This window comes from Bombina bombina, chromosome 4 (assembly GCF_027579735.1).
Source record: "Bombina bombina isolate aBomBom1 chromosome 4, aBomBom1.pri, whole genome shotgun sequence".
NCBI lineage: Eukaryota > Metazoa > Chordata > Amphibia > Anura > Bombinatoridae > Bombina > Bombina bombina.
The window spans coordinates 618,630,462-618,653,528 of NC_069502.1; the positions used below are offsets into that span (position 1 = coordinate 618,630,462).

A 23,067-nucleotide genomic window follows, 5' to 3' on the forward strand; every position below is an offset into this window, starting at 1 on the left:
TTAATGACTACCTGGCTTAAATTCAAGCATTAAAAGGACACAAAACCCATTTGTTTCCTTCATGATTCAGATAGAGCATGCAATTTTAATCAACTTTCTAATTTAATCCTATTATCATTTTTTTTTAATTCTCTTGCTATCTTTATTTGAAAAGCAGGATTTTTTTTGGTTCAGAACTGGGTAGCACTTGCTGATTGGTGGCTACATGTAGCCACTAATCAGCAAGTGCTCCCCAGGTCCTGAACCAAAGTGGGCCGGCTTCATGACTTACATTTCTGCTTTTTCAAATAAAGATAGCAAGGGAACGAAGAAAAATTGATGAGTAAATTAGAAAGTTACTTTAAATTGCCTGCTCTATCTGAATCATGATGGGAAAAAAAATTGTGTTTTGTGTACCTTTAAGCGAGATTATATTCATTTTTTTCAATGTTTGTTGCACAAATTCTGATTAAATCAATTTATGTTAAATTATGCAATTGATTTTTGCTTTGAATAGATTAAAGTAACATGTATGCAATATTATTTATATCTTATTTATATATTTATAATTTTTAAACCACATTACGATTAATAGGTTTCAGATTTTTTTTTATACAGACATTCACCTTTATATGCCTTTAAAGAAAATCATAAGACCCTTGTCTAGCCCAAAATAGTATAAATGACAGTTTTAATAAGAAGATAATCTGTTTATCATAGCAGAACTGTAATGTTATTTAATGAACTGGAAGAGAAATGTACCCATATAGTGCTCTTGCAGATGTATAATATTGTTAAAAGTATTTTTCCTAAACTACTGTCATATAGTACTTCAGACACGTGCACACTCCTGAACCTACATACCTGATTTTCAAAGAATTAAGTGAATTGGAAATGCTCTTTAAAGGGACATGAAACCCAACATTTTTTCTTTTATGATTCAGAAAGAACATACAATTTTAAACAACATTCTAATTTCCTTATTATATCAAAATGTCTTGATTCTCATGGTATTTTTTGTTAAAATGAGGGTCATAAGCTCAGGAGCGTACTTGTGTCTAGAACACCTTATGATAGGAGTTCTGCACAAATGTTATCCATGTGCAAGGGCACTAGATGGAAGCATCATTTCCTGCCATCAGGGCCAGATTTATGATAAGGCAGAGTAGGCTATTATAAATAGCTGGCGACCTTAACTAAGATGGCCTCCGACAGTGAAATAACAGCACTGCAAATCCAACTTCCCCCGCACATGAGCAATGCTTGCAGTGGCCTTAACAAAGATAGCCACTGCACATGCATGGTGCTGTTATTTCACTGGCAGCGGCCATCTTAGTTAAGGTCGCTGGCACAGAGGTGAACAGTGGGCGGGGAGTACAGGGGGGTGCTTCAGAATTTGGTGCCTACAGGCACCTGGTCTACAAATCCAGCCCTGTCTGCCATGTACTGCTCCAGACACCTACCTAGGTATCTCTTCAGCAAAGAATACTAAAGGGAACAAAGCACATTTCATAACAAAAGCAAATTTGAAACTTTTTTTTAAAAAATGGTGTGCTTTGTCTGAATCACAAAATAACCTTTTTGGGTTTCACATCCCTTTAAGACTAAAACATTTTCTCTCTCCTAGTATAGGAAAATAATTAGAAGTTTATGGAAATTATCAATACATATTTCATTTTTGGCAACAATGTATCATATTGTTATAAGCAAAGTATACAGTAAACAGAGGCTTTGTAGAATGTTGAAAACAGCTCTGCAATTCTAGAGAGAATATAACATTGTTTAATATACCAGAAAAGGAGAAGTAATTGCCATAAGGTTATATCCTGGCAGTTTATTTCAGAAACAGCTAAGAACTCATTTATTGGGCTGACTTTTATACGGCAATAAAAGAATTTAAAAAATGAGTTTCCTTTCCAAACACTGAGGTCTAATAACGAAATCTTTCCTTTTTGTGGCTTTGAGAAAGTCACTAATATATACCAAAACACATAGCGCCAAACATCTCAGCTGCCCTAAGTGAAAAACAATTATTTATGGGCATCACAGGGGGTTTTCCTGCCAAAAGATTTTGATGCACAATTTTATATATTATTAATATGTTACGGGTAAAGTCAGATAAACCCCTCTTGGATTACCCCAATACTTCTGGATAAAGCCCATGTACACTATTTGTTTTTGCCTCTGCCTGGTGTGTTGAAGGGGGGCCCCGTCGATCCTCTGGCATACACCCCTAGGATTACCCGGGTAAAGCCTGATGTATGGTCTTACATCGGGCTTTACCCACAGCTGCTGGGTAATGTCAGTTTTACCCGGATAATCATAGAATTACCCAATATCTGACTAAATGAATAATACAAATAAATCTATATTACTTAATATAGTCAAATATAACTTGTATTTCCTAAGATTAAAACCATGAGTAAAAAGAAAAAACTCCTGCAGTTAAAACATGTTATTCAAAATGTAAAATGAATAATAAAAATAATTCTATATTACTTCATTAATTAAATAATAATAGTAGTCTGAACCTTATATTAGTCATACTATAGCATATAATCATCTATATATAGGTAAAGATATATATTGTACACAAATGCATGTTGTAGGAGTATAGTAAACAGCGGCAGAATGAACATACAATCTCACTATTTAGATCACCTTAGACGATCTACGGGAAATAGATATAATAGACAAATAATAGGAGCACCTACAGGCTAAAGTATGATATCAGGCAATTAGTGTATACATAAAATTAGTACAATTATTATTGTGAATATAAACATATATAGGATCAAGGGGTTACCTTTCCTTTCCAATGGTGGGTCTTGGGGGTCTGTAGCTGCTTAGATGCCTGAGATACAAGCTTCTAAGCAGCATGCCCCCTGCTCCTATATTTAACATTGTTAATGTTAAATAAAGTTGCGCGGTGATGTCATCACATCATTGCATGTGACATCACCGCACGTAACGTGAAGCCCTGGCGATGCCTGTCATTATGCTGGCCCGATCACCGGGGTAGGAGCCGGTGGGAGCCCCCAGATCTCCCTCAAAGTAGGAGAGTGCTAGTGACGGCTCTGAGCCATCATTAGCACCTGACTAAGACAATTTGTGATGGCTCAGAGCTGTCATTAGCACTCAAGGGGTTAAGTAGCCAAAAACATAATCAAATAAGACAATACAAGTTGCATTTCAGTCTGCATATTATCTACTTGACCACAATAAAACAGATGAAAAAAAAATCATGAAGAATAATCCAAACTAATGACAATATTTATAATACTCAGAGAAAGCATTTACTGAGCTATGTAAACTGTTACGTTTTAGACTTAATGAACAGTTTCATTCAAAATCTCTTCAGGAAATTCTAAGTTTTCTGTAACAGAATTCCATTTTCAAAGTAACTGAACCATCACTCCTGGAAGTATATTCATTGGCCCCTATTTAACAAGGTCTGGCGGACCTTATCCGACAGTGCGGATCAGGTCCATCAGACCTCGCTGAATACGGAGAGCAATACGCTCTCCGTATTCAGCATTGCACCAGAAGCTCACAAGAGCTGCTGGTGCAATGCCGTCCCCTGCAGACTCGCTGCCAATGGGCCGCCAGCAGGGGGTGTCAATCAACCCGATCGTACTCGATCGGGTTGATTTCCGGTGATGTCTCTCCGTCTGCTCAGAGCAGGCAGACAGGTTATGGAGCAGCGGTCTTTGTGACCGCTGCTTCATAACTGCTGTTTCTGGCGGGTCTGAAGTCTCGCCAGAAACACGGGCCATCAAGCTAGATAGGCCCCAATGTCTCAACTACCATTTTTGTAAACAACATACAATATAATCTGCTCCAGTAATGTACTTCATATTAACTATTTGTCTGGATCTAAATTACATTAATGGTGATTTCACTTTGATTTAATTTTATGTCAATGTACACATATTTGTACATATACAAAATATATATTTAATATACATAATATACATTTAAATCAGCATAATGACCTTGAATACCAATTTCAATGTTTTGATCATATTAATCCAAACTACAGACTAATAATGTTATTATAGAGAATGTTTTGTGTGATAGAATTAATACCTTTCTTAAACAGACAGGAAACCGCAGCATTTTCTTTCATGATTTGTAAAGAACATACAATTTTAAACAACTTTCCACTTTACCTATATTATCAAATTTGCTTTATTCTTTTGTTATCCTTTGCTGAAGGAACAGCATTGCACTACTGGTGGCTAGTTGCAGACATTTAGTTAGCCAATCACAAGAGACAAATGTGTGCAGGCACCAATCAGCAGCCAGCTCACACTAGTGTAGGATATGTGTGTATTGTTTTTCAACAAGGGATACCAAAAAAACGAAGCACATTGGAAAATAGAAGTGAATTTAATTGTGTCTTAAAATGACATGTTCTACCTGAATTTGACTTTTCTATTCTTTTAATAAAACAAAATAAATGTCAGGGGTATTATACATGTAACATTTTACATATCTTTTTACATTTTCATTTGTTTGTATCTTTCTATACACCCAACACCTTTTATAAATACCTACTAGCAGGGCCGCCACTAGAAATTTTGGGGCCCCTGACTTAACCATTGATCAGGAACCCCCCTCCTTTGACATGTGCAATTTTTGACCAAGTGACTAAAACGTATATGCACTTTATTCTTAAGTGTCTATTTAAACTTGGAAATGTTGTAAAGGTAGTAACATACACTGAAACACACACACACACATAAGGATTCACATATAGACACTCTAGCAAACACACAAAGAAACTCAGACACAGACACCCAAACAAACACTTAGCACTTGTTTACATTGACCTGACAAGTAATGAGGTAAACTACAGTTTTGTAAAAAAAAGGAGATTTAGAAAACAAAATATGGAGTTCTGATTATATTTTTGTAAAGGAAGATGCCAACTAAATGATGACAACAGCATGTAGTGGCTGAAAGGAAGGGCCCTGAACTGCCTAAACAATAATTTAAAGGTTAAATGGTAGATCGGAAAGGTCTCATTTGTCTCAAAGTCTGTAGAAAGATGTGAATAATCAGTAGTAAGGTCAAAATGTCCTAAAAAGGATCAGACAATGGACACACACAAACTCAAACTTGCACATACACCCAAGGAAACACCAACAGAGACAGCCTCAGAAAACACACAAAGACATACACACAGACACACATAAACACCCACAGAAAGCACAGAAAGACATACACACACACTCACTGAGACATCCACAGAAAATACACACCCTCACAGAGACATCCACAGAAAACACAGACTTACATACACACACACACCCTCACAGAGACATCCACAGAAAACACAGACATACACACCCACCCTCACAGAGGCATCCAGAGAAAATACACAAATACAAACACACACCCACCCTCACAGAGACACCCATAGAAAAAGCTCAAAGACATATGCACACACCCTCACAGACATCCACAGAAAATGCACAAAGATACATACACACCCTCACAGAGATACCAACAGAAAAAAAATACATACACACTCATAGAGACACAAACCAAACCACAAAGACATAAATACAGACACCCACAGGAGGAAACATTTATGTACCTTGCATCCCCTATATCAACAGTGTGTGACATGCATGATAAAAAAAATGCAGAAATTAAGAGATCACTTTTTAAAGAATCATATTTGTAAATGTGCAAACAAAAATAATTCTGTGAATTCAAAATTGTACATTAATGATCTGTGTAGATGGCTAGATGAAGAAAAGTACTTTTAAAAGGTTGATATATGTTTGTTTGATATTTTCCCCAACCAAGAGCACCACTTCAAATATAGTGTACAGATGTTCCCATCTGTCAGCTGTACTTGTGGATTTTGAAAATGCTGTACTCTATATGGTCTTGGTGAAACCATAAGCTGTGGTACTCATACCATTAGATCTGGTTAAATGCAGGATTTAAGCTTGTTGGTATGCATTTCAAAATTAAGTCAGCTGTAGAGTAAACTGAACAGTTTTAAGTTAACCTGTCTCATTTCCAACACTGAGCAATCTTAGTCTGAGTGTATAACATGTTATGCAGATGTAAAAATCTTAGATAAAATGCCTCATTGTATCTGTAAAGTCCTTGCATAAAGGGGCAGTAAACTGGAATGTAATATATATAATTTGTGTATTGAGGAGGAAACATTTCTGCATGGTTTTAAATATAGAATTTCTACAGCATTGTCAAATAATCATAAATACACTGCTACTAAAAAAAATGTGTTTTTATGGACCCCTGGCCCCACCATACAACTACTACCACACTGAAGTTACAATCTTAAATTGCACAAAGAAATAAAAAACATTTGCTAAGTAAGTCCTACCTCCTCTGCAAATGAAAGTGATCAGCCGTCTGACTCAGACACACACTCTACAAACAAAGTGCCAAGTCTGTCTCACACTGCGCGTAGTGGTATAGTGCACAATCATAAATCCTCTCAAATGCTAATACTTTACTCCTTGTAATAATATTTAAATTACAATTGAAAGATTAGATGCGCTAGGAGAGGGTACTAAACACTTATCTAAAGACACAATTCCTGTTATGTTATCAAGGAACCATACATACAAATTTTTAAGCTAAGCTTAAAGATAGAGAAGTGCGCCCGTAAAGGCTAAAAGTATCACAACACCAATATAAAAATAACCATATATATTTAATAAAATACAATGTAAATACAAAATAAAAAGGAAGTCTCCCTATACTGTAAATGTCGACAAGTGAACTATAGTTATTAAAAGTGGAATAGAGGGATAAAAGCAAGTAAAAAGTTATTATTCTTTGAACGTTCATAAAGCTTTAGAGGAATAAGAGCCAAGCAATCTTGCACAGTTCCTGCTAGATTATTGCTAGATCATGGGTCTGATGATCGTGCACAGTGTCCTGTTTGTGCAGCGTGTGTATCTTACACAGGGCGGTAATGGTATCAAGGCAAGGAGGAACACTCGTAGGTAAACCACTTAGGCACTTATGAAATATAATAACCAAAGTTCATATATGGCATCTAGTTTATATATGTTGACAGTATACGGACAGCCCTACTGTCAACATATATGAACTAGATGCCATATATGAACTTTGGTATATATAGCAGGAACTGTGCAAGATTGCTTGGCTCTTATTCCTCTAAAGCTTTATGAACGTTCAAAGAATAATAACTTTTTACTTGCTTTTATCCCTCTATTCCGCTTTTAATAACTATAGTTCACTTGTCGACATTTACAGTATAGGGAGACGTCCCTTTTTATTTTGTATTCACATTGTATTTTATTAAATATATATGGTTATTTTTATATTGGTGTTGTGATACTTTTAGCCTTTACGGGCGCACTTCTCTATCTTTAAGCTTAGCTTAAAAAGTTGTAATAATATTTCCCATGCTCAATTAGCACTCTGCTGTAGTACCCACTGGTGGCTGCCAAAATTGTAATTTTTTTTTTTATTTTTTTTTAAGTTCTTGCCTCATGGGGTCCCCTAGCCCATTGGGCCCCTGACAGGAGTCACCCCTGTCACCCCCTGATGGCGGCCCTGCCTACTAGTCTTTATTCTACCACCTTTTAGGCCATTTCTCATATCAGATGAAACACCTTCAACAGAGATCAAACTTCAGTATACAAACACTGAACTCTAAGCACGACCACTATACATTCTTAGTAACTATAGTCAATTTCAGTCTAGCTATGACTCCAGCATACATCACGATTTCTTTCTAGATAACACTTGGACCAGGAATTAATTGCTTAGGCTTTAGGTGATCAGGGTAGCATTGTTTGGGTCTTATGGGGTGGGTTGTGTCAATTCCAGTTACCAGGAACTTGGGTGGTTTTATGGGGCTCAGCCTCACACCAAGCAAAGATATTAGTTGTAACAGTCACCACTATTCTATGCATCCATAAAATTCAGGATATTTTGGGATGACTGTTGGGATCTGGGACAGAAGCGTAACTATACTCAAGATAAAGATATTCTCTTTAGGCCATTAAAGGTACAGCCAAAACGTGCTGTTTATATTTCTAAACCAGACACATGCATTTGATTTACACCTTACAGCTGTGACATGTGTATCCTATTTCCAGAACAAATGTGCTGACAAAGAAGCTCTTTCTGCAAATTACCTTCCTTTGAATTGTTTAAACATATAAATAGGGATTCCAATATACATTCTGTTTTTGCTTTATTTGTATTCTGACATAGACACCTTCTTTACTCTACTAGAGTCTATTCTAAAGCTTTACGGGGCTGCTGATTGGAGCATCAGGGTGATCAGGGACACACATGTTGATCAAATGAATACAATGACAGTGCTGTCACTCACAACCTCACCTTGCTTGACACACAGTGCTAAGCTGATTACAGTTATCAAGCAACTAAGCCGGAGGCCTTGTTTTGCATTACATTGTATCTTTGGCTAAGGGTAATACTTGTGCATATCCATATAATTAGATTTCCATTCCCTATTAAACTGGATGGCATTATTGTTTACTAAATTGAAAAATAAAGTTAATCAGTGGACGTTCTGCATGATTGATAAACAAGTAGATATTACAATTTTCCATAAAGATGTCATTTATATTTGAAATGAATAAAATCAGTGTTTAATGTAAAAAGTCAAAGGCCCCTTCCCTTAAAGGTTGGAAAGCCCAGGTTCAACATAATTTAACACAAGAACTCTAACACTATATTCTCTCAGACCAAATGGACATTTATTAAATGCTCAAGTCATTGGGGCATATTTATCAAGCTCCGTATGGAACTTGATGCCCCTGTTTCTGCGTGAGAGTTCAGGCTCGCCAGAAACACAAGTTATGAAGCAGCGGTCTAAAAACCGATGCTCCATAACTTGTCCGCCTGCTCTGAGGCGGCGGACAGACATCGACAGAAATCAACCCTATCAAATACGATCAGGTTGATTGACACCCCCTGCTAGACGTGAATCTGCAGGGGGCGGTATTGCACCAGCAGTTCACTAGTAAATTTTATGTAGTTCTGTAGATCCTTGAGCACGTTCTTTTGCCTTGCCCCTCTTTATGGTCATTTTGAAAGATGTGAGGTTTTACAGGGTTTATTCATTGTAAATTAAAGGGCCACTGTAAGTAAATATTTTCTATGCCTGTTACTAACTAACTACCCCAAATACGCTTTTTATCAATAGCATTTCATTAACATATCTCTACCGTATATCAGAAATCTTGTCTGCAAATTTAATTGTTTTCCAAACCCACTCCGTGGGTATTCTTTGCTCTGTACCAATCCGTTTACAATACCTAGGTTTCAAAATGGCGCTTTAAACACAAAGTTATTGGTTTAAGTATTTTGAACATGCAGTGCTGAAAATAGTGGGCAGGATAACGTGACATCATCGGCGAATAAAAGATATAACTTTTAGAACGTTTTGAAACTTCGTTTTGGAGAAAATATAGGTCAGTAGGTTTTAATTAATGTTTATTAACTTTAATATGTTGGTTGTTTAGCTTAAAAATTATAACAGAAAGTAATCCTTTAACTTGACAGTCAGGATCTTTATTTTTCCACTTTAGACCTACAACTTGACTTTACTTTGGAACTAATGTTTAAGAAAGCTCTAGAATTGACTGTTAAGTTTAAATGTTCTTTTTTTTTTTCTCTCGTTAGTTAACATTTTTATTCCTGCTATAGTTTTTTTCCCTTTTGTACATAACTTTGATTTATCTATATTAACAATGCAAATGTTGGAACTATGTTTTCAATAACCCATTTTTTTCTAAAAACAAAATCAATCTTTAATGTGTGCAATTTATCCTTCTTTGTATATGCAGTTAAAAGCATTGAAACACACTATAATGCAAGAATGTTTTCTTTTTAAAGCAAAATTGTGCTGTCATTCAGAGGCTGCAGTGGCAAATTGCTGGCTGAGAGTTTTAAAAAAGCTATAAAAGTAAATTGTATCTGAATGTCAGTTGTTTTAAGATTATTCAGTACAAATTTATCATCATTTTAAATTTGATTTTCAACTGATACAGAAAAAAACAAGCAAAATTCAGAGCATGCCGTCCATAAAGAAATTGGCAGCTCTATTCTAATGAAACAACTTAAAGTGATGGTAAATCCAAGCTAGAATTTACCATCACTAAAAAAAACTGTAGTTTCAGTCACCAGTTACTAAAAAATGGGTGTTAAACTCACCCGCTCTTCTTCAATGATGTGACGTTTCCACCTCTAAACCAATAGACATGCATGTCATGTCACCTCATTGGTACCGGGTGAGTTTAACACCTTCATTTTAGTAACTGATGACTGAAACCACAGTTTATTTTTAGTGATGTTAAATCCTAGTGTTTTTTAAATGCTCGGATTTACCATCACTTTAATTATAATCTGACATTGAAGCTTTATATCTGTAGATGTATTAAAGTGAATGTCAATTTTCAGCAATGAGTGCCCGGTTTTTAAAAATACTTTTAAAAACAGGGGCACTTTCATTGATGAAAATTTACATCGCACCGGATTTGTAGAAATACTTACCTTTTATTTCTGCAAAGCCGGATCGCCGATCCCCAGCCTCAGTTTCTCTGTACTGACGTCAGAAATGACAAAACCGGCTTCCTCCAATCATGGCTTGCACCCCAGAGCGTCCATCTCATGATGCCCGGCTGGATTGGAGGAAGCCAGTTTCGTCATTGCATTGCAGTGCAAACTTGAGGTAAATTACGCTCCCCATATTTTCTATGGGCAGTGTTTAGCAGCAATGTCCGGTCGTATTACAAATTAAAATAAATGCGATCTCTCAAACGCAATCGCATTTAACGCTCAAACTTTTTATGCAACCTGAAAGTTTGTGTAAAAAGTTTATCTGGAGGAAACAGTTGAACTAATCTACACTATTAACCCCTAAACTGTTACATCCCCACATCGCAAAGTACTCCTCTACACTATTAACCCCTAAAATGCCACACCCCACATTGCAAAGTACTCCACTACACTATTAACCCCTAAACCGCAACACACCCACATTGCAAAGTACCTCTCTGCCATATTAACCCTTCAACTGCCACACCCCCACATTGCAAAATACCCCACTACACTATTAACCCCATAAACTGGAAAACACCACCCCTCTACACTATTAACCCCTAAAAGGCAACACTATACCATTAATTCCTAAACCACCACAACCCCCATGGCAAAGCACCCCCTAACCACCTACCATCCCAACACCCTTAGCCTAACACCCCCTAAGTTACCAAAACAAAAAAAAACTAACATTACCTTAAAAAACCCTACCATTACAGAAAATAAAAAAATACCATTACAGAAAGAACAAATTACCAAATATAAAAAAACACAGTTATGCCTATTCTAAAACTAAAGCCCCACTTAAAAATAAAACACCCCAAAATAAAAAACGCTACTAACACTAAAATAAACTACATCAATAGCCCTTATAAGGGCTTTTTGTAGGGAATTGTCCTAAAGTGATTAAGGTTTTTTTCACAAAAATAAACACTACCCCATTCTACAATACAAGTAACCTCACGCCTCCCTACAAAAAAGCCTATCTAAAAAAAAAATTACTGTAAAAATTGCCCTGAAAAGGATATTTGGTTGCCAACTGTGGTGCTCCTCTCCTATCCCGGCGGCAGTGGTCCAACTTCATCCGGACGGGGGTGGTCCATCTTCATCTCGGCAGCGGTGGTCCATCTTCATCCATCTTCTTATCTTCAGATCTTCCGTCCCCGACATCCTCTTCATGCGGTCACCTGCCGAGCACTGAATTTCGAATGCGATGTACCCACTTTGTATAGGGGTGCTCTTGCATTCCTTTTGGCTGATTATCAAATTTAAATCAGCCAATAGAAAAAACTTTCAATCTATTGACTGATTTGAATTTAAAAATGAAAATCAGCCAATTGGAATGCAATGGTATTTCTATATAAATGGGGTACCTTGCATTCAAAATTCATTGTGTGGTGGGTAACCGTATAAAGATCTGAAGATAAGAAGATGGATGAATATGGACCGCCACCGCCAGGATAGAAGAGGCGATTATGTAGGAGCCAGATTTAAGTTTGTTGAGTACCATCTTTGGGGTTTAGTGCTGGGCTTTTTTTGGGTGGGGTTTTTTATTTTTAGAATAGGGGGTTTTTTTGGTGGGGGTTTTGGGCAGCAAAAGAGCTTTAAGGCACTTCCCTACCAAATGCTCTTCTAATGCTAATGCCCAACCAGGCCAATGTTTAGAGTAGGATTTTTAAATTGCCTTTTTTTGGGGGGTGAGGGGTTACTTGTATTGTAGAATGGGGTAGTATTTATTTTTGTGAAAAAGTGCTTAGAGCGACAGTAAAAGTAAAAATTTAACTTTCATGATTTAAATAGATCATGCAAATTTAAACAACTTTCCAATTTACATCTGTTATCAAATTTGCTTTGTTCTCTTGGTGTTTTTTATTGAAGATTAAAACTAGGTAGGCTCATAAGAGCTCAGGAGTGTGCATGTGTCATAAGTACTCTATGGTAGCAATGTTTTGCAACACTGGAATGCAAAGCTACAAATAATGTTGCAATACACTGCTGCCATACAGTACCAAAGACACGTGCACACTCCTGAGCTCTTATGAGTCTACCTAGTTTTGCTCATCAATAAAATATACCAAGAGAATGAAGCAGATTTGATAATAGAAGTAAACTGGAAAGTTTTTATTAAAAACTACATGCTCTATCGGAATCATATAAATTTAATTTTGACTTTACTGTCCCTTTAATCCTTCAGGACAATTCTCTACAAAAAGCCCCTCTAAGGGCTCATGCTATCGTTTTTTTAGTATTAGTGTAGATTTTATTTTATTTTCAGGTGTTTTTTTTTTTTTTTTTAAGTGGGCTTTTAGTTTTAGAATAGGCATAACTGTGTGTTTTTTTATTTTTGGTCATTTGTTTTTTTTCTGTAATGGTACGTTTTGTGTTTCTAAGGTAATTTTAGATTTTTTGCGGTGTTAACTTAGGGGGTGTTAGGTTAGGGGTGTTTGGGAGGTTATCTGTTAGGGGGTTTAGAAGTTAGTGGGTAATTTGCGATCGGGGTTGTGGCGGTTTAGGGGTTAATAGTGTAGATTGGTATTTTGATATGGGATTGTGGTGGTTTAGGGGTTAAATGTGTAAAGGGGTAATTTGTGATGGGGTTATGGCAGTTTAAAGGTTAATAGTGTAGTGGAATACTTTATGGTAGACATGTGCAATTCGGTTCGGTTCGATTCGGAAATTCTGCAAATTCTGCAAATTCGGAGAGTCGTATCGAACCGAATTTCCGAATGAAAATACTGCCGAATTTACCGAATAAATCCGAATTAGTTCAGATTTATTCGGTAAATTCGGATGGACATGGATTACACTAGTATTGTACAGTATATTAGGTCATATCACTCTGCTATGGGTTACACCTAATATACAGTACATAATACTAGTCTAATACACAGCACACATACCGAAATTCGAACCGAATCGAACCGAATCCAGCCGAATTTTTTTGAATCCAAATTAATCCAAAACGAATCCGAAACAAATTCATTTGAAGTTTTCCGAATTCGAATCGATCTGAAACGAAATTCGAAAACCTCCGAATCGATCCGAACCGAAACAAATTTTTCGATCATGCACATATTTACTTGATGGTGGGCTACGTGGCAGTTTAGGAGTTAATAGTGTAGGGGGGCTACTTTGAGGGGGGCTATGTGGTGGTTTAGGGGTTATTACAGTAGTGGGCTTATGGCAATTTGGGTTAGCACATGTGTATGGGTTCCATTGAAGTCTATCAGTCACAATATTCTAACAAGCTCTTTGCACATTTCAGGTTAATGTGCAAGTGAATAATCTTTTCTTTTCACTTGTAATATGCATGCAAAGAGCCGAAGTTGAGCGAAGTTTGTGCGCTAGCGATAAATAGCGCTCCACTCATAATCTAGCCCATAGTGCTTTATCAAACTTAAAGAATATATTAGTGTGCAGGCAGCCATAGCTGTGTTTGTTGCCAAAATAAATTGATACAGTTCATGCTGAGGTGGAAAACAAAGCTGAATTTAGTTTGAGTTTTAAATCCTATGCTACCTACAATTTCAGAGAAAATCTTGGCCAAATACCACAGAATTTTTATCACTTCTGCAATCAATGAATTTAAACAGAAATAGAGCCTTGCTTTTTTTGTATTAATCTATCAACACTATATATGAGTAGACAACTTAAGACATTGATCTAGGCCCATTTTGGTATATTTCATGCCAAAATTTTGATGTGAATGCAATCATATAAGTCACATTTTTAACTGTTTCCAAAACTTTGGGTTTCTCATTGGAATTTCTGCTTTTGCAGTCAAAACATAAATGGTCATAAAAGCTTCTCAGAGATTCTTGCATGACTTTAGCATTGCTTTATAGTAATAAGAAGGCCTCTAATTGCAGCTTCGTACCACATTTCTGCAATTCCCAGCAGTGAAGGCGTTATTTAGTTAGCTGGTAAGGGTGTTATCATTGTTATATAGGGATTACCCTCCCACCTGACTCCCACCTCCAGTGACCTGCGGTGGGGTCAGTGGGTGGTGAGGCACTGGCTAGTATCAGAGCCAGATAAACATATGAACCCGATAGAGGTTTAATTGTTGGATTCTTAAAAGTCTGCATGTTCTATCTGAATCATGAAAGTTTAATTTTGAATTTACTGTCCCTTTAATTTTATTAAAGCATTTTATTTTTAAATTAGAGGGACATGAAACCCAAACTTTTTCTGTCATGATTCAGAGCAGAACATTTAAAAAAACTTTCTAATGTATTCCCTACTATCAACTTTGCTTCATTATCTTAGTATCCTTTTTTAAAGGAGCAGCATTGCACTACTGGGAGCTAGCTGAACACATCAGTTAAGCCAGTGACAAGATGCATACAGACACAGACGCCGATTAGCAGCTAGCTCCCTTTACTGCAATATCTGTTCATGAGCCTACATGGGGCATGCTTTTCAACAATGGCTACCAAGAGAAAATGCCACATTTCAAAATCAAAATAAACTGGAAAGTTGTTTAAAATTGTATGCTCTATCTGGATCAGGAAAAAACATGTTTCATGTTCATTTAAAGCCTTCTTTTAACATTTGTTAGGGGCTAAATACACAATCAAAGTTGTACTCCTGCAACACCCTCATGCTGCTCAACATAAATATATGGATGGCGATTGTAGCATATTTATGTGTGCCTTTCACTGATTGGCTTATCCTTTTTTAAAGGAAAACAGGAGCATGCTGTGTGCACCCTGTTTAACCCTTTTGCTGGACATAACACATAAAATTTGTTTAAAGATAAAATGCTTGGAACGTGCTAGGTACTGTTCTTACACAAACAATTGTTTTATATCTGGAACTCAAAAGTAACCCTACTCTTATTCAGCAAGCAACCAGGCGATTTTCTCCACAAATGACAGTAACTTTGACAATGGTGGCAACCTATGACGTGACAATTTCACATATAGAAACACTTATTAATTCTGGATATATGACAAAGTTAATGGCTCCTATTATATGACCCAATAGCAAACTTTGCATCTAGATTTTGCATCTATTCCATTTAGTCATCAGTTGGAAGAGGCGCCGTCAATATAGTGCAGTGCCTTCTCTTAAATGTAGCACTCTGTGATGCAGAATGTGGAATCGCCACAGGATATGTTTGTTTTATTGAGAATTATTGCCTAAACAGATTAAAAATATAATTCTGTACACATTATTGCAAAGTAGGAAACAGATGTTGTGACACTTATCTGTGATGTATATCAAAAACAGTAACAGGATCAGTTAATAGTGAAGTAGATGAATTTGAATACTGTCTAAATCTTACTAACAATTTTTGAATAGCAATATAAATAATAAAGAGATGATGTAGCTGATATATTAGAATTTAGGGCAATGTAAGACACTAAGATTACCCTGCTTTACATAATGCTAATAGAGACCAGTTAGTATTCAGTATATTTATAATGAACTTTTTTTGCAAGGGACATTATATTATATCAGTAATTATCAATATTGCTTTTGGCTGACATCAAGATCAATATTTCTATCTTTTGCCACCTGAAGGGTTTGGAGGTATGCACAGTATATACATACTGCATTATTAAAACAACATAAATATGAGAAAGCTGCATGAAACAGATTTCTTAATGAAAGATGACAAATATGCATGACTTATGAGACCTAATTTCAATTATTTTCATCAGAAAACAAGTAAAATTATTTTTTTCTTGTGTGTAAAACAGAATTGATGTTATATTTGGAATAATATAAAATGCACTGGTCCAAACGTGGCAAACAAAAGTCTAGAAGAGTGAACTGTCGGCTTTCCCTGTGTGTGAAGGAGCTGCTGCTGCTGCTCTCACCCGCTGCCCGCTTACTATCTCATGTGCGACTACTCCAGTCTGACTACGAGTGACCGGAGACTCAGATTCATTTAATCACAGTGACATCTGACTGTGTGTGTGCCTAGCTGTGAGGGCGGAGACTTACCTTCTGAGCCATTATACCGCAACTTATCGCCGGAAACAGAAGTTATGAAGCAGCAGTCTAAAGACTGCTGCTCCATAACTTGTCCTCCTGCTCTGAGGCCGTGGACAGAAATCGCCAGAAATCAATCCAATAGAATACGATCGGGTTGATTGACACATCCTGCTAGCGGCATTGCACCAGCAGTTCACAAGAACTACTGGTGCAATGATAAATGCTGAGAGTGTATGCTGTCGGCATTTATAGATGTGCAACGGACATGATCCGCTATATCGGATCATGTCCTCTCGCACAATCATAAATTTGTCCCAATGAGGCCCATTTATCAAGCTCCGTATGGAGCTTGTGGGCCCGTGTTTCTGGTGAGTTTTCAGACTCGCCAGAAACAGCAGTTATGAAGCAGCGGTCTAAAGACCGCTGCTTCATAACCCTGTCCGCCTGCTCTCAGCAGGCGGACAGGAATCGCCACAATTCAACCTGATCGAGTAAGATCGGGTTGATTGACACCTCCCTGCTGGCGGCCCATTGGCCGTGAGTCTGCAGGGGGCCGTGTTGCACCAGCAGCTATTGTGAGCTGCTGGTGCAATGCTGAATACAGAGAGCGGAGAGCGGATTGCTCTCTGCATTCAGCGAGGTCTTGCGGACCTAATTCGCACTGTCGGATCAGGTCCAAAAGACCGTTGTTAAATAGGCCTCTACGTCTCAATGAGCCTTTAAATCTAGAGTTTGATGTTAAGCTCTGGAGCATGTGAGTACATTACATATTAATATATTTAATGCCATATTTCATCACAGGACCTCCCTATTGCAGTTTATTATTTATTGGAGGTGCAGTCTTTAGAATCTTCAAGCAATTAAAATTTTTGGGACTTATTTGCACAGTTATTACTCATTGTTTATCCTTTTATGCCCAATCACATTGTTTTGAGTATTGAACATTCACTTAGTAGAGATGAGTGAGCGATTGTGAATGACTACATACAATAACAAAAGGACCAAGAGATACTGGAGAGACCATCGCTGTCGTAGTGAAAAGAGGGAGCTGCTTCAGCATAAGTCAATGTTTACATAAGAAAGGGAAAATCACATGCAACAATTACCTTAGGCGCTGGAGGGCCGTGGTCATCCAAATAAGTAGAATTTCCTGTAAAGGAAACAAAAATACAAAAGAATATTTACAAATGATATTTTATTCATAATTTCATCACATGTGCAGAGAGAGGCATTAACAATACAGATAACAGTATAAAAACAAGTAGTATGGTGGATACGGAAACCCTGGTGATATCAAATGAAATTTCACACAAATGCATAAGCAATGGAAAATTTACTAAGTATACCATGTTTTTTAGTGTGATCTAACAAATCTCAACAGCCAATGAGCCCTAGTCATTAGATATTATATGGGTTCACTAATATGTATTGCAGCTGCTTACTTATCATCCATAGTAATTTCTAACTTTCTATGAGAAATGCTTATTTAATTTTATACTATTGTTTTATAATATTGTTCATGAAACAAAATGTTCCCCTTTATATTTTTTGCTTCACTTTTATAAATATAAATATACATATAAATATAAAAAGGACGATTATGGAAGTTGAACAGAAAACCTCGACAATGCAAAGTACCTGTTAGTTTCACTACCAGTTATACTGCAATCAAAAATTATTTAAAAATGTGAAATTTGTGAAAAAAATTATTTAAAAGGATCTGACGAAAGTATCAATCAGCTCAGCTACACAAATGTGTTCTTAGTCATTTCACATGTAACTTTAAATTTATATAGATGGTTTATTCACCAAAGAATTCCATATGCAAATCATCTTCCCTGCAGAAGTGTTTACACTTACGCCATGCACATAACTTTGTCTTCTATCTGAAAAAAGGCAAAAACTAAAGAGACCCATTATAGGCTTTTAGCATAGTTTAGTCGTCTTAAAGTCTTACCTTAGATTAAATAGCCTCCTGCACATTTTCTATAGCATACAGCAGTAATAGTGAAAAAGTTATTTTAAAATTAATATTGTTTCTGGACACTTTAAAATGTCTGCCAAGCTCCTCCTACTGATGACGTCCCGATCTGGGCTGCATCTAGGAACTTTGCTGAATCCAACTAAGTGAGGCTTTTGTGATTGTATGCCAAATGCAGCCCAGATCATTATGTCATCAGTGGGAGGAGCTTGGCAGACATTTCAAAGTGTACAGAAACAATATTTATTTTAAAATAACTTTTTTACTATTCCTGCTGCATGATATAGAAAAGGTGCAGGAGGCTATTTGCAACTTAATCTAAGGTAAGACTTTAAGATGACTAAGGTGTAGACTGTCCCTTTAAGGAGGATACAATTTTGCATTGCTCTTCCATTTGTTCCTATTTAATCAGACATTAAGTAAAGTTATGTGCATACGATTTAAAGTATAATTTTACACCCACACAGGGATGTTGCTCTAGTTAAAATCCAATTATATACCAGTCTCTCATTTGTTAGCCACTATTAAGATACAGGTAGATTACAAGTTGTGCGTTCATGTTTTAATGCTGAAAAAATGGTAATTTCAGAGTTAAAACAGCAACGCAGCCATTACGAGTCTTGTCGGTACAGCTATACCGCAAGCCTTTTAGCCTGTAACGCAAAATCAGTCCCGCACTCAAAAAAATTACGTTTTTTCATGGGACTTCCATAGCGCTGGCATTATGAGTTTTGCAGTGAGGTTAAAAAGCTTACGTTACACCCTATAACGACAAGATCCGTATTGCCATCTGAGAGCAGTAGTTATGAGTTTTACGCAACAAAACTGTTACATAATACTCATTACTAAAGTGTTACAAAGTACACTAACACCCATAAACTACCTATAAACACTTAAACCGAGGCCCTTACGCATTGCAAACACCATATTAAAGTAATTAACCCATAATCTGCCGTTCCCAACATCGCCGCCACTAATAAAATTTATTAACCCCTATTCCGCCTCTCCCCGACATCGTCGCCACTATACTAAACTTATTAACCCCTATTCCAACGCACCCTAACATCGCCCACACTATAATAAATATATTAACCCCTAAACTAAATTACAAATTAAAAAAAACCGAACCCTACTAAAAAAATTAAATCTACAATTACAAAAAATAAAAAATACTAAATTAAGAAAAATAAAAAAATACTAAAGTACAAAAAATAAACACTAAATACGAAAAATAACAAACGAAATTATCCAAAATAAAAAAAATTACACCTAATCTAATAGCCCTATCAAAATTCAAAAGCCACCCCAAAATAAAAACACCCCCTAGCCAACAATAAACTACCAATAGTCCATAAAAGGGCCTTTTGTAGGGCATTGCTCTTTAACCTAAAAAAAAATACAGACCCCCCAACAGTAAAACCCACCACCCAACCAAGCCCCCAAAATAAAAAAACAAACTAAAAAAAACCTATTCTACCTATTGCCCTGAAAAGGGCATTTGTATGGGCATTGCCCTTAAAAGGGCATTCAGCTCTTTTTCCTGCCCTGAAATCTAAAAAAAATCCACCCCAAAAAACCTTAAAAAAATCCTAACACTAACCCCTCTTTAGGTACTCACAGTTGCTGAAGTCCCGCTTGAATGATCTTCATCCAGACGGCTCCATCTTCATCCATCACGGGACCGGCATCTTCTTCATCCCTGTGGAGGTGGAGCAGTCGATGTGTGGAGGTGGAGGTCCAGGCCTCCGCCTCCAAATCAGCCAATAGGAATGAGAGCTGCCAATAGGATTTTAGCAGCCATTATTCCTATTGGCTGATTTAAATTTTTCAGCCAATAGGAATGCAATGGTACCCCTAGTATAAAAGGGGTACCTTGCATTTAAATCCTCAGTGTGCGGTGGACGATCACATGAAGAGGACCTCTATGTCGGATCGATGGACCTCTGCCTGGACCTCCGCCTTGGACCTTCGCCTGGACCTCCGCCTAAACCTCCGCCTCCGCACATCAACCGCTCACCCTCTGCAGGGATGAAGAAGATGCCCGTCCTGGGATGGATGAAGATGGAGCCGCCTGGATGAAGATGGAGCCACTGGGATGAAGATCGTTCAAGTGGGACTTCAGCAACTGTGAATACCTAAAGAGGGGTTAGTGTTAGGTTTGTTTAAGGTTTTTTGGGGTGTTTTTTTTTAGATTAGGTGTTGGGCATTTCTTAAAATAGCTGAATGCCCTTTTAAAGAGCAATGCCCATACAAATGCCCCTTTCAAGGCAATGGGTAGATTAGGTTTTTTCAGTTAGGATTTTTATTTTGTGGGTTTGGGGGGGTGGGGGTTTGTAATGTTAAGGGGTGTTTGTTTTTATGTTTAGAAAAAGAGCTGATTTCTTTAGGGCAATGCCTTACAAAAGGCAATTTTAAGGGCTATTGGTAGTTAATTATAGATTAGGGTTCTTTTATTTTGGGTTTGTTTGTTTTTTTAAAACGGAGTATTAGAATAGGAATAATTTGTATTATTTTGGATAATTCCTTAGTTATTTTGTGTATTTTTTTTTTCTTTTTGGGGTGTTTTTTTTAGATTAGGGTTTGGGCATTTCTTAAAAGAGCTGAATGCCATTTTAAGGGCAAGAAAAAGAGCTGAATGCCCTTTTAAGGGCAATGCCCATACAAATGCCCTTTTCAGGGCAATGGGTAGATTAAGTTTTACTTTATTTTTATTTTGTGGGTTTGGGGGGTGGGGGTTTGTATACTGTGAGGAGGTGGGGGGTTTTTTAGAAAAAGAGATGATTTTTTTTTTAGGGTATGCCCTACAAAAGGCCCTTATAAGGGCCTACAAAAGGTACTTATGAGGGCCTACAAAGGTACTTTTGAGGGCCTACTTTTGAGGGCCTACAGGATATTTGAATAGGAATCATTTTTATTGTTTTGGATAATTTCGTTTGTTATTTTTTGTAATGGTAGGTTTTTTTATTTTTTGTAATTTTAGTGTTTTTTTATTTTTTGTAATGTTAGGTTTTAGTGTAAGGCAGCTTAGGTTTTATTTCACAGGTAAGTTTGAAGTTATTTTAACTAGGTAGTTAGTAAATAGTTAATAGCTATTTACTAACTAGTCCTACCTAGTTAAAATAAATACAAACTTACCTGTGAAATAAAAATGAAACCTAAGCTAGCTACAATATAACTATGAGTTATATTGTAGCTAGCTTAGGTTTTATTTTAGAGGTAAGTATGTATTTAGTTCTAAATAGGTATTATTTAGTTAATAATTGTAACTTTAGTTTAGCTCTATTTTAATTATGTTAAAGTTAGGGAGGGTTAGGTTTAGGGTTACGGTTAGGTTTAGGGGTTAATAGTTTAATTTAGGTTGTTGCGATGTGGGGGGCTGGCGGTTTAGGGGTTAATAGGTTTATTTATTGGTAGTGATGTGGGAGGCCAGAGGTTTAGGAGTTAATAGCTTTATTGAGTGGCGGCAATGTCGGAGAGTGGCAAAATAGGGGTTAATATCTTTATTATAGTGTGGGTGATGTTGGGGTGCGGGAAAATAGGGGTTAATAACTTTAGTATAGTGGCGGCGATATCGGGAGCGGCAGATTAGGGGTTGATAGATTTATTTTGGTGACGGCGATATCGGGAGTGGCAGATTAGGGGTTAATAACATTATGTAGGTGTCGTCGATGTCGGAGGCAGCAGATTAGGGGTTAATAACATTATGTAGGTGTCAGCGATGTCGGGGGTGGCAGATTAGAGGTTAATAACATTATGTAGGTGTCAGCGATGTCGGGGTTGGCAGATTAGTGGTGTTTAGACTTGGGGTTTATGTTAGGGTGTTAGGTTTAAACATAAACATTTTTTCCCCATAGACATCAATGGGGCTGGGTTACGGGCTTTTCATTCCGCGATCGCAGGTGTTAGTTTTTTTCCTAACACGCTCTCCCTATTGATGTCTATGGGGAAAGCATGCACGAGCACATCCAAGCAGTGCTTGTATTTTGTGCGGTATTAAGCTCAATGCAACCATAATGCACGCACAAGGCAGCTTTTTCAAAACTCGTAATGGCAGCACTATGGAGGGTGAAATAACACAACTTTTGTTGCGTTCGTTAAATACCCTCTATAGCACAAAACGTATAATCTACCTGATAATAAGTCCATTTAAATTTTAAATGATTGTATTTATTGAAATTATTTTTTACATTTTTCAAAAAAAAAATACAAAATAATGTCAGTTACAGGTCACAAGATAATATTCATCCAAAGATGTACAATTGTAACCAAAATAAATTATATATAGAGAAAAAAAAACACAAGTCTTTACGATATATAACAGAGAATGAGAGAGTCATAAATTACAATCTGGGTAAACATTGATCTGCATTGGTGGAATCGGTGCAAAGTACTGAAACGTGTAATGCATGTAGACAATTTGATGCTGAATATGTATATATATATATATATATATATATATATATATATATATAAAAGTATTAATGGGCATTGGTGTAAGCTGTTTCATCAGGTTCCAATAAAACTGTATGACAGTAAATTGGTCCAATTTACCATTATAAAATTAA

The 23,067-nt window shown here is 36.7% G+C and overlaps 1 protein-coding gene across 1 annotated transcript in view; it reads right to left on the reverse strand.

Annotated features, from left to right (window-relative positions):
• Window positions 1-23,067, reverse strand: part of UST (uronyl 2-sulfotransferase) — a 735,125-nt gene that overhangs the window by 319,964 nt on the left and 392,094 nt on the right. Inside the window, exon 2 of the mRNA XM_053710638.1 lies at window positions 17,628-17,671. Coding sequence (XP_053566613.1) covers window positions 17,628-17,671 — 44 coding nt within the window. The remainder of the gene's footprint in view (window positions 1-17,627; window positions 17,672-23,067) is intronic.